Source organism: Ictidomys tridecemlineatus, chromosome 8 (genome assembly GCF_052094955.1).
Source record: "Ictidomys tridecemlineatus isolate mIctTri1 chromosome 8, mIctTri1.hap1, whole genome shotgun sequence".
Taxonomy (NCBI): domain Eukaryota; kingdom Metazoa; phylum Chordata; class Mammalia; order Rodentia; family Sciuridae; genus Ictidomys; species Ictidomys tridecemlineatus.
In genome coordinates this window covers 117170701-117182045 of record NC_135484.1, presented here as the reverse complement: position 1 = coordinate 117182045, position 11345 = coordinate 117170701, and the positions used below count along the sequence as shown (strand labels likewise).

Below are 11345 nucleotides of genomic sequence, written 5' to 3'. Positions count from 1 at the left end.
CGCCCATCGCAGGTGCTGCAGGGACCTTTCTAGCAGAGCAGAGGGGGACTTCACCTGCACCAGGTGGTCTACCCCTGTGGGACTGCCATGGGAAGTTCCCAATGCCACATCTGGCCCCTCACTGGCTGAAAAAGTTCCTCACGCATTTCACGGATGGCTTCCAGCACTTTACTATTCCAGAGAAATATCAGATATATTTATTTTATTTGAACTTAAAGAGTTTTGCTGTAAAAGCAGGTGATATCAGCCCCACATAAAAGATAAAGAATTGAAGTCCAAAAAAGCAATATCCTCTAAGTTGCATACTTACTTGGGAGTACAGCTACATACCTACTACCAGGACCCTAGACTGAGCCCTGCTGACCCTGATGACATTCCTATGGGGGGCACCCTAGGTCCCCTGTACCTCTCAAAACTAACATGCTTCTAGGGGAAAGAAAATATGAATTCTGATAATCCTAAATGCTTTCTTAAACAAAGGCAAGGCAGATGGACTCTAGGATTCATGTTGTCTGGGATGGGCTCTAATCTCTCTATAAATCACACCACTGAATGACCTTTTATCCCCTCAGATGGCATTCATGCCATCCCATGTCCTGTGGGTATGTGAGAAGTGTCAGGGTTGGGGGAATGATAATCCACATAGAAGGGGCAACAAAATATTTGAGATCACTTTCAGAGCAAAGAAAACACAATTTCCCCAAACCTTGTGATTTATTCAACTGGGTAAACTGAGGATCACTATCCTCCCTCCATTATTTTGAGAGCATCGTGTCAGACCTTTCACACTAACCGTCTGCCCAGTGAATGATGACTCAGCTAAAGCTTCTTACTCATTGGTTCTTTCCTCAGAGTCTGTCCAATCCCAGGGTTGGAGGAGACTACTTTGCTCTGTGGTCTCTGATATTTCACACAGGATCTTCATTTAGTGAGTCCCTGATTCCCTGACTGCTACTTTCTCTCACCAGCCTCTTCCAGCTCTATGATGGTCCTGCAGGTCCTTGCGGCCCCCTGGACAACAGCTCTGACGGTGTTACTGATGGTGCTGAGCCACCCCATGGTCCAGAGCAGGGCCACTCCAGGTAAGAGCAAAGTGGCTATCCCTGGAGGGCCTGGCTCAGGGAACCATTCCCAAGGGCATTTCCCTTCAGGGGACCAGACTTTGAGAAAGGCCATGGAGGTTCCCGCCACATCCCATGTCCTTCCTTCCCAGCTAGAGAATCAGGCTAACCTCCCCATTGCTATCCAGCCAAACTGTTCTCTCTCCAGGGACTCAGGCACAATGAACAGGGGAGCAGTGCCAAAGGAGAAGTATGTTGTAGAAGATGGGCCAGGGGGTCTGGAATAACTTAGGAGGGACAAGGTTTCCAGAGAACATTCAGCAGGATCAGCTTCCTGTGTCTTCTCATATCGCATCATAACCTTTAGGGGACTCAGATCACCCTGACAATTCAGTGCTTAAGGAGAGTGCCTTACTGTCCCTAGGGTGGGGCAAAAACCCAGAGACCATTGGAAGGTGATGGCAAGATTAAGAGAAGGTAATAAATGCAAACTTTCTTGTTGAAGGTAATAAATGCAAACTTTCTTGTTGAGGGTAATAAATGCAAACTTTCAAGAGCTTGATTAGAGTACAAGAGTGAATTAAGATTTGTAGGAAGAATGAAATGAGGATATGTAGGTGTGTAAGAAAGGATTACTGCAGAATACCCGACAGCCAAGGAAGGAGCAACTAATGGAAAGACCTCTTTCTCACACTGCCTCCCTCTGCCTAGTAAAGTATTATGGCTTCTGTGATCCCATTTTCTCAGGATGCTTCCAAATTCTATAGCCCAAATTTATACCCCACCATAGGAGGGAGGGCTATGAAGGAGCTATCTTAGTTTTCCACTAATTTCACATTTCCTTTACAGGAGACTTCTCTTAGAGTCTTTCTAAGATATATTGTCCTCATTTCTAGGGGTAACCATATTTGAATCCCTTGAGCCCAGCCCCTTTAGTCCCAGGAACTCTCTCCTATTACATCATGTCCACTTGCTGAGAAGGGAGGCAGAACTTGCTCTTGTTAGTCACTTGTTCGTGTGAGTACCAATTGGATAGGATAGCTCTGCTGTGGAAAACATACCTTCAAAATCCTGCCTCTAGAAACAATGGAGTCTACCCTCACAGGTCTCTGGTGATTGTGGTGCTTTTCAATGATTAATGTACCTTCCACACCTTTTGAAATCAGGTCTTTCCATAGCCATGTTTGAAAGGTAAACAGATACATTAACTTTCAGGAGAGGAAGGCTTTCTTATAATATTTAAGAAAGTTTTAGGGAAGTTATTTATACATTTCCCGCCTGCAAAGCCAGAGTAGATTAAGATATATAGAAGATAGTGGCACAGAGGAAAGAGCACTTGGTTATGGAAGAGAAGGAAATAAGGCAAGATTTCGTGGAACAGGTCACATTTGAGTCAAGTTGACTCCAGGATGGGAGGGTCAGGCAGGGAGCACCAACAGGGAGAGAAGCACCACTCTCCATTCCCCAGCTCCTTCTGCCCCTGAAGTTTCTCTTCCTGAAGGACTTTCTGTCCTAGTGAGGTTCTGCTCCTTCCTGTGACCTCGGGTGAACTACTGCTCCTGCTCCTGCAGAATGGATGACCTTCTCAGTATGCCCGCACCTTCCCAAAGATCGCTAAGTCACCCCTCTAGCAGTGAGTCACTGTATATTCAGTGAACCCTCTGGTCACGGATAGGAAAGCACAGAGGCCTGGGTGACCCGCTTAAGACCCCAGAACTCGCTGTTAGAAAAAAGAAATAGTATTTTAAGATTCAATGCTGGGTGGGAAGAAGAGTCACCACCTTGTACATTAGCGGCAATCCTTGAAGATAAGTGAGGGGGCTCAGGAACACGGAGCGCCGGGGTCTTCCGGCGACACTGGGCCCTGCGGGCTGGCGGGCGGCCCGAGGCGACCGCGCCGGATCCTGGAGTCAGCGCTGACCGAAGCCGAGGGGCGAGCGGGCGGGAGGTGTACTCGGCCGAGAGACTGAGGAGGTTTTGGGGAGGGAGTCGTGAGGTGGCCGAGGTCGCATCCCCAGGAGTCGCGGCCGGGCTCAGCGCCGTCCTCTCCCCGCAGAGAATTACGTCTTCCAGGGACGGCACGAGTGCTACGCCTTCAACGGGACGCAGCGCTTGGTGGAGAGATACATCTACAACCTGGGGGAGTTCGTGCGCTTCGACAGCGACGTCGGGGAGTTCCGCGCGGTGACCGAGCTGGGGCGGCCGGATGCCGAGAACTGGAACAGCCAGAAGGACCTCCTGGAGCAGAAGCGGGCTGAGGTGGACACTGTGTGCCGACACAACTACGAGCTGGACGAGGGCTTCACCCTGAAGCGCCGAGGTGAGACGGCGGGCGGGGCTCGCGGCTGCCGCTGGGCTTCGAGCCCCGTGGGGATGCGGAGCGGGGAGGGGCGCGGTGAAGGGGTTTGGGTGCTGGGGATCATGTGGGTGAGTCAGCCTTCTCGTGGGAGCCAGGGCAAGGACGTGAACTGTGCTGAGCATGAAGAGGGAGGGCTGGGTGGAGAGAGATACACACCATCAGGGCTTATGAGGCCTGCCCACTGACTGAGGGGCAGTGAGGAGGGAGAGATGCTGCCCTCCGAGCGCTGCAGGCCACGCAGAGAAGAAACTCCCTTGGAGGAGATGGTTGGGTTGGACAGCTTGAGGGGTTTGGGCAGATCTCTCATGGGCGGGTATAGTAGGGATTCGAAGCTGGAGTGGAGGGTCTGGGCTGGGCAAAATCTTCTAAAGAGGAAGGCGGATCCAGGAAAGAGAGCAAAGGGCTGATTCCTAGGACAGTGGACAAACATGATGTTGACTAAGAGAAATATCTCTGAGGACCAGAACGTAAAGACTGAGTATTATAAGAATTGGGCAGAGAAGGGTCACTGAAGCTGAAGTAGAGAGGGAGATGGGAACTGAACAGTTGTACCAATGACTTCAGAAGATAAGTAAATAGAAGTTGAAAGGTGGGCTTGGAAACCAGAGAGAACAGGTTGTCTGCAGAGTAGGACCAGGAGGAGCTGGACCACATGGGCTGAGAATTAAGGGTGGGGACCCAGGCTGAGCATAAACCATAAGTTCTTCCAGGAGGAGATGGCATTTTGTCTTGGACTCTTATTGGTTCAGGGAGCCTGAGTGTGAAGGAGAGAAGAGAGGTGGGGTTTGTGTAGAGCCTCAGGACTTTTCAAGGATGAGAGAGGAGAGCTTGAGCTTCCTCTTACCATCAGCTTGTGGATTGGGGGACCCCTATGCTCCAACCTGAGAAGACCTGAGGGAATAGTATTGAGGGATGAAGAGATGAGCCTTCCACAAAACTAGAGAATCCTTCTCACAGAGAAAAGGGGAAGGATGATAGGTAGAAGAAGGCAGAAGCTGTGGGAGGGCTCACCTTTGATCCCTCTTCTTTTGGAAAGTGGAAGGAATCAGAGTGTGGACAAATTGGATAAGAATTAAGAGAGTGACATGAGTTTAGGAAAGTTACCAAAGTAATTAGGTGAGAAAATCCAAAGAGAAGAAATAGGATTGTCAACAACTGTAGAGTCTAATACAAATTTTTAGGATATAAATCCAAATAATCCATTGCCAGATTGCCCTGGTGTCAGCCTGAGCAATTTGGGTTAATCACTTAGGCCAGTGGGTACCAAACTAGTTCTGCTAAGCAGAACCTCCTAGAGATCTTTTTAAAACACACATGCCCCCAGAGACACTGCCCAGAGACTCACATTTAGTAAGTGGTAAAGTCAGGAAATCTGTGTTTTTAGTTAGCTTCCTAGTGATTCCCATGTAACCAGGTAACTGATGCCAGATCCTGAGGAGTTTTCTTTTTAAATAGTAAATGACAAGGTCGTAATTTTGTGTTCAGAGAGTGTTAAATGGGAATGACTGCAATCAGAGCTGGAGTAAGAAAATATTATTATTGTCTAGGGAATAGTAATCAGGGCATGAATTATAAGGGGGAAGAAAATAGAGGAAGGGGAGAAAGAGCTGCAGAATTTCCTAACATAATTCTAGAAACAAATTCTGGAAGTCTTTGCCTTTGTGAAATGTATTTTGAACTGGTTAAGAAACGGAAGCGCTGGACCTATAGACTTAGCTCCATCTTCCCCTAGAGATCAACTTTATACTCCAGGCAAAGTTCCTGTGGAATGTTCTGGGCCTCAAAGTAAATTTCCGTGTGGAGCTTGATTTCGTGAGGTCCAGAGAAATTTAATTATTTCACAAACTGTGACTCAGACAGGAATTGAAGTGTCTGATGAACTGTGAGTTTATAAAGGTGGTTGAAGTAAAATGGTGTTCCTACAAGTGCCATGAGTATAAAAAGGCTGGCAGTGTGGACTACTCTATGTACAAAACCAAGTTGCTATAGGAAACAACATTCTAGGTAAATTGCAAAAATATGCCTGTCCCATCTCAAGGTATTTGTTTGCTCTGGGAAGTAGAAATTAGAGAAAAAAGAACTAACTTTTTAAATACCTGGAAGGTCTTAGATGGGGAATTCTTCTTAATAGGTTTTCTTCAGAGGCAGCTGGATCTTTTCTGGCCTAAGGAGGGGAGGAAGATAATGGTGACAGATGTCCAGAAGTAGTAACTCTCAAGAGGGTCTAGGAGGAAACAGGCAACAGAATGCAAACTGATGTGGGCAAAATGGATGAGGAAAAAACAAGGAGAAGAAGGTACATCAAACAGAGCCAAACAGAGACAAGCAGAGACACAGGCTGGACCTATATCTATGGGCCCCTCAAGCAACAGAAAGACACTTAAAAGGAGAAATTTGGCGATGGACAGGAATTCCTATTAATTCAGCAAAAGGGGCTCAGAATGTTGGGTTTGAGGATATTACTCTAAATATCTTGAGTTTTTGTAGATAGGAAATGGCATAAAATATATAGACTATTTGAAAAATAAGTCATTGTCAAGTTCGTTCTGTTTAATTTTAATTTTTATGACATAAAATTATTAGGTCGATAGAGAAAGAGAATGCCACATATATCTTAACTTCAAAAAGTTATCTGAGTGAATTTTGCGTTCTTTTCATTAAGATAGAACATTGAAAAGATAGGTAGTTTCACAATTGGAGAAATATTCTTTATCCAAACACTATTTATTAATCAATGGCTTATAGTTAAAATTTCTGCTAAATGTGCCACAAAGTGTCATGGAGATTTGCATGAGGTTCTCAGCTTTTGGATTCTCTCAGGAGGCAATTTCAAGCAAAAATGAAAAGTACTAAAACTATAGCAAAATTTATTAAAGAGAAGAAGGCACAAGCACTCCCAAGGGAGTGGGGGTGGGGGTCGGGCCCTCTCAAAGAGGAGAATAACAACTCATTTCTTTTTGAGCTTCATTTTATTGGATATGTAGGAGGTTCTTAGAAAGTCCCACCCAAATATCATCTCTCACTCTGGACTGACAGACCACATTCGATTTTTTAAACCTCTGATTCATATTACAATGATATTATAGTACTACAAGCCAAGGTCAACTCTTGGTGGTCCTGGCCTGTCTGACAGGTGCGGATTGGAACGTGTTTCACGGAATTTATAATCACTGGGCTCTGAACTTAATCATCCTGCTTTCTTAGGTCTTGGAATCTCTGACCTGGGTTGTGCTTCCCCCCCCCCCCATATTGCTTAAGGTATCTTAGCAATTAAGCCTTTTTGAGCAAACAAATCCTTGGTTCCTATCCCCCTGAATATATCTACCTTCCTCCTGTTGTAAAATGAATAGTTTATAGGCTTGAAATCAGGCAAGGGTAATAAAATAGCTAACTTATCATCCCTTGTGGCACCACTGAGGCAGGGCCGTTAATGAACTGATTGGATCTGCCCTACATGTTGTCTTAAACCCTGACCACCGCTCATGTCTGTTACCTAACAAGCACTGCTTTTGTCTCGCTCCTAATATTCTCAGTCCTTGATATGTAACTTAAAAGCTTGTATATTCTCTTCAAAAGTCTGTCGAGGTCCAGCCCCGTCGGGGGGAGTGGGGTTCCAGGGGTCCTGAAGGAGGAGTGGCATTGGCGAAAGAAGAAGAGTCAGGACAACGGGTTGCAAGTTACAAGCAGCCTCCAGAAGACATCTCTGCCCCTGGAGGGAACTTTATTTTTATACTTTTTTTACAGTTGTTTTTTCAGGTAGTTAATGGATAGCTTCAAAACCTGAAACTTTTTGATTTACATAATTTTCAAGAGTTAGTCTTTTCTGACATACTTTGATTACCTAAGATATTGAGTACATTGTTCAAAATATTTTTCTGTAACCTTAGACAATCATGATTAAGCTTTTAGGTTTTTACCTCAATCACTAGGTGCTAGGCGACACAACTAGACTACATGACTCCTGACCTATTATTCACTTCTAACTTTAAAGCATTCCTATAATTTTTCATTAACCTTTAATTTTAAAGCATATTTATAATTATTGGAAAGCTTTCTTACTTTTAAACAGAAATCCCAATAAAACACACTTAAAGTAGTGAAAGTATATTATTTAAAAGCCTACTACTCTGAAGTGTCTCTAAAATATATCATGTATGTTAATTTTACATTATTCTATTTTCAATTTCCAAGGTAATTTCCTTTTTTCATATGACCTATTTGACTGCTTTCTTAAAGAACTTCCTTGATCCTTGGTCAAAGCACACCAATTCTTAGATCTTTGTAATCTTTAACTAAAGGGCAGGCTTTACACCTCAACCCATTTGTCATTTATATTAACTATGTGTTTTCCATTTTCATCATAAGTTTCTGCATAAAGCAAAGGAGGGTCTATTGGTTGGGGAATGTATTTTTATTAGCCTCTTGTCCTCGAGAGGATACCATAAGCTACATACTGTGGTCCTTGTACTGTTGGCACAGCAATTATTTTTCTGTAGCGAGGCTGTTGTACAGGTTGTGGCTTCAGGATGGGGTTGGGGGGCTAGTGTAAATTGTTAACCATGGGATAAATATTTCTTGTTTTCAAGCTTGAGGAATAACACCATTATTTGTATCCTGAGAGACATTTAAATGCACCTCATGGCATGTCTCAATTATATCCTTAGTCTCATTCTGGGAATTTTCCTGCAATCTCAGGCAATATGTACTTTTGTTATTGATTGATGTATGCCCTGTTATCCATATCACGAGTATCATAAACAAAACACTTAACATTCCTCATGGTTTAGGTTTCCAGATGATGCGGTCTTGCCCCAGCATCCCTCACGCTGTGACCCTGTCAGACAGCAGGTGCAGGAACGCCTTCACCAAAAGTCTGTTTCCGTCTTTTCAGTGCAACTAGCCTAATAATGACATTTTTATCTTTTTTAAAATTTTTTTTAGTTGTTGATAGACATTTATTTATTTATTTATTTATTTATTTATGTATATGTGGTGCTGAGAATTGAACCCAGTGCTTCACACATGCCAGGCAAGTGTGCTACCACTGAGCCCCAGCCCATATATTTATATCTTAAACATCTAGAAAATACTTCCTTAATAAAAGCATCTAAGAAATTATAATCTCAATTGTCACTCCTTCTTTTCTTCCACTCTAGTCCAGCCTAAAGTACATGTGTCACCGTCCAAAAAGGAGTCCCTGCAGCACCACGACCTGCTTGTCTGCCACGTGACAGATTTCTACCCAGGCAACATTGAAGTCCGATGGTTCCTGAATGGACAGGAGGAAACAGCTGGGATTGTGGCCACCGACCTGATCCATAATGGAGACTGGACCTTTCAGATCATGGTGATGCTGGAGATGACCCCCAAACAGGGAGATGTCTACACCTGCCACGTGGAGCACCCCAGCCTGAATAGTCCTGTCACTGTGGAGTGGAGTGAGTTACCCCCCTAACAGCCCTTCTAGATCTCACATTATGAACACTAGCTCCAAGGTCCACGCATCTTGTCTTACATGTCTGTACGCTGGGACCACTTTTACCACCATGTATTTCCTATCCAAGCCCCTGAGGGCAGTTCTGAACTGGAGACAGTGGAAACTAGCCTGTCTCTGGCCTAGGGTATCCTGAGGATTGAGGATCTCCCCCTTTGTCAGAAAACCTAGGGAATCAGCTGTTTTTCCTGAATTGCCCTCATACATGGGAACTGTTTTCCTTCCACCTTTTCCCCTGGTCTGTGTTATGTTGAATGACAGCTGCCAGAATCAGCATCTGTTCTCTTGTTGAATTCACCAGCCTGAGTCCAGAACTGGGCGGGTCCTTTCTTAATTTACTTCTCAGTGGACACCCTCACTGTTTTCATGGTAAGGCGAGATTGCAATAAATCAGTGAGTTGATCTTAAAGCAAGAGACAGAAACTTTATTCACCAGCTAGTGGTCAGGATCCACCAGCTGGTGGACCAAGGGATAGGCTGCAAGTCTCCACCCTTCCACCCCCTCCTGGAGTTTGAGAATTCTTTATAGTCCAAAACCATATTAAAGCATAAGCGGCTGTTGCTATGATTCAAAACCATAAGCAAAAGTCATGAGATCTAAAATCATAAGCAGAAAAGGGAGTGGGCCAAAACGTCTCTCGTTGATTACAAGTTAAAGAATGGTTACTAACATCTAGACAATCTATCTCTGACAGGGGACATTGTCCAAGAAAAACGGGAACCAAAGAGAGAGAACACTTTTACATTGTAGAAGAATTGCCATTTTGTGTTGCCAAACAGGCTATGCTAAGCCACTGTTGATGGGTACAGAGGTGGGGTGTTCCCTGGGAGAAGCATTTCTCACATGACATGGAGTCTCAGGGCAAAATGGAGACTGTTTGGTCCTCACCCATATAGCCTGGCCCATAACACTCCTGCTGACCTCCTGCTCCAGCTCCAGGATCTCACACAAGACCCAGGAAGGGATGCAGCTGGAGGCCCTGAAACTAATCCTGGATTCTGTTCTTCCCAGAGGCACAGTCTGACTCTGCCCGGAACAAGACCCTGACTGGGGTCGGGGGCTTCGTGCTGGGGCTCATCTTCCTTGTAGTGGGCGTCTTCATGCACAAGAGAAGCAAGAAAGGTAAGAAAGCCAGGAGGAGACCCAGGCTTGCCTTCCTGGCTTCCTCATCTGCATGATGAGGGACTGAGACAGGAGAACAATGGTGGAGAGTTCTGGGAGCCACTGACTTCAGATTGTTAAAGCAAAATGGCCTGTAGGGAGGGAGGAGTGCCCAGATGACAAAGTCTCAAGGTGCTCAGGCTCATGTGGGGTCCATGTAGTGAGGGCACTGGAAGGTGGGATAAGGGTTTCTCTCATTCTGAGGCGGTTTTAATGGCTGAATGCATCCCCTTTCCTCCTTTCATTCCAGCTCAACGAGGACCTTGATAAACAGGTAACACTCCTTCTCTGTTTCCTTGAGGGACTGGGTTGCAGAAGGATTAGGTGTTGTCCTTGCATTGTGACTGACCACAGGGAAGAGGGTCGCAGGCCTGAACTTCCCTCTCAGCCTCAGCCCTTGAGTGAGTGTGGGCAAAGGGCCGTCCTTTACTCCACTGGGGATGGAAGCTCAGGAAAACGGGTTTTTATCAGGCTAAGACTCAATCTTATAAGGCCTTAGCTTTTCTGTCCTGGGGCTCAGCGGAAGAGGGCTCACCAACCTGGGATGACTTTTTCTCCACCCCACAGGACTCCTGATCTTACCAGAAGACTCTCTGTGCCTTGGAACAAGGATTTTTCTGCGTTTCTTTAGTCCCCGAGGCTGATTCTGGGGCAGATTCCCAGCTTCCCAAGAAGATGTTCCTGCCAAGTAATTGCTCTGAAACTAGAGTCTATAGTTCTGCTCTTTGACTCAATGCAAAAGTTTCCTGAGGCTTTCAACCAAGTTCCTGAACTCCATAAATAATTAAAATCCAACATAGTTGTCTGTTTTCTTTTAAGAATTGCAGCGAGTCATCTCTGCCATTGCTTTGGCTTGAGGTAAACAGAGATAATGGAGAAGTTCATTGTCATGTACACACAGGCAAGAGGAAAACATGGAAATGGGAGATCCTAACTGCTGCATAAAGTAGACAGTTGGAGTACAGGCGTGAATCACCAGGTCTGGATGGCACTTCTTTTTGTGGAGCTGCACAAAGTGTGTGCTCCATAGTTCTTCTTCTGAATTTGCTGTATTTATATTATGGGCTGCCCCATAATCATATTTGCCCCTTTCATCTATGTAGGTCTCGGACCATGATTCTTAGTTATTCTTTGGTGAGCAGACAGTGACTCTGAACATGAATATGGTTATGTGACCTGTATTCACCAATTCAACATATATCTTATTAAGAGCATGTTTTACCATTATCAGTTAAGAAATAAAATTTAAAAATCAGAATTAAGGATTAC

At 44.9% G+C, this 11345-nt stretch overlaps 1 protein-coding gene across 1 annotated transcript; it reads left to right on the top strand.

Moving 5' to 3' along the window:
- Nucleotides 1-902: 902 nt before the first annotated feature.
- On the top strand, nucleotides 903-10871 carry LOC101963197 (HLA class II histocompatibility antigen, DP beta 1 chain). Its single transcript, XM_078020223.1, has 6 exons — nucleotides 903-1082; nucleotides 3118-3381; nucleotides 8577-8858; nucleotides 9927-10037; nucleotides 10327-10350; nucleotides 10644-10871. Exons 1-5 carry the CDS (start codon nucleotides 983-985, stop codon nucleotides 10341-10343), a joined length of 774 nt encoding a protein of 257 aa, XP_077876349.1. The 5' UTR covers nucleotides 903-982; the 3' UTR covers nucleotides 10344-10350; nucleotides 10644-10871.
- The last annotated feature ends 474 nt before the right edge of the window (nucleotides 10872-11345 follow it).

Bases quoted from the DNA above. Each gene is read 5' to 3' on its own strand.
- LOC101963197 (XM_078020223.1), top strand. From the start codon at position 983: ATGATGGTCCTGCAGGTCCTTGCGGCCCCCTGGACAACAGCTCTGACG. The intron at 3,382-8,576 runs GTGAGACGGCGG...CTTCCACTCTAG, and splicing joins CTTCACCCTGAAGCGCCGAG to TCCAGCCTAAAGTACATGTG. The intron at 8,859-9,926 runs GTGAGTTACCCC...TGTTCTTCCCAG, and splicing joins TCCTGTCACTGTGGAGTGGA to AGGCACAGTCTGACTCTGCC.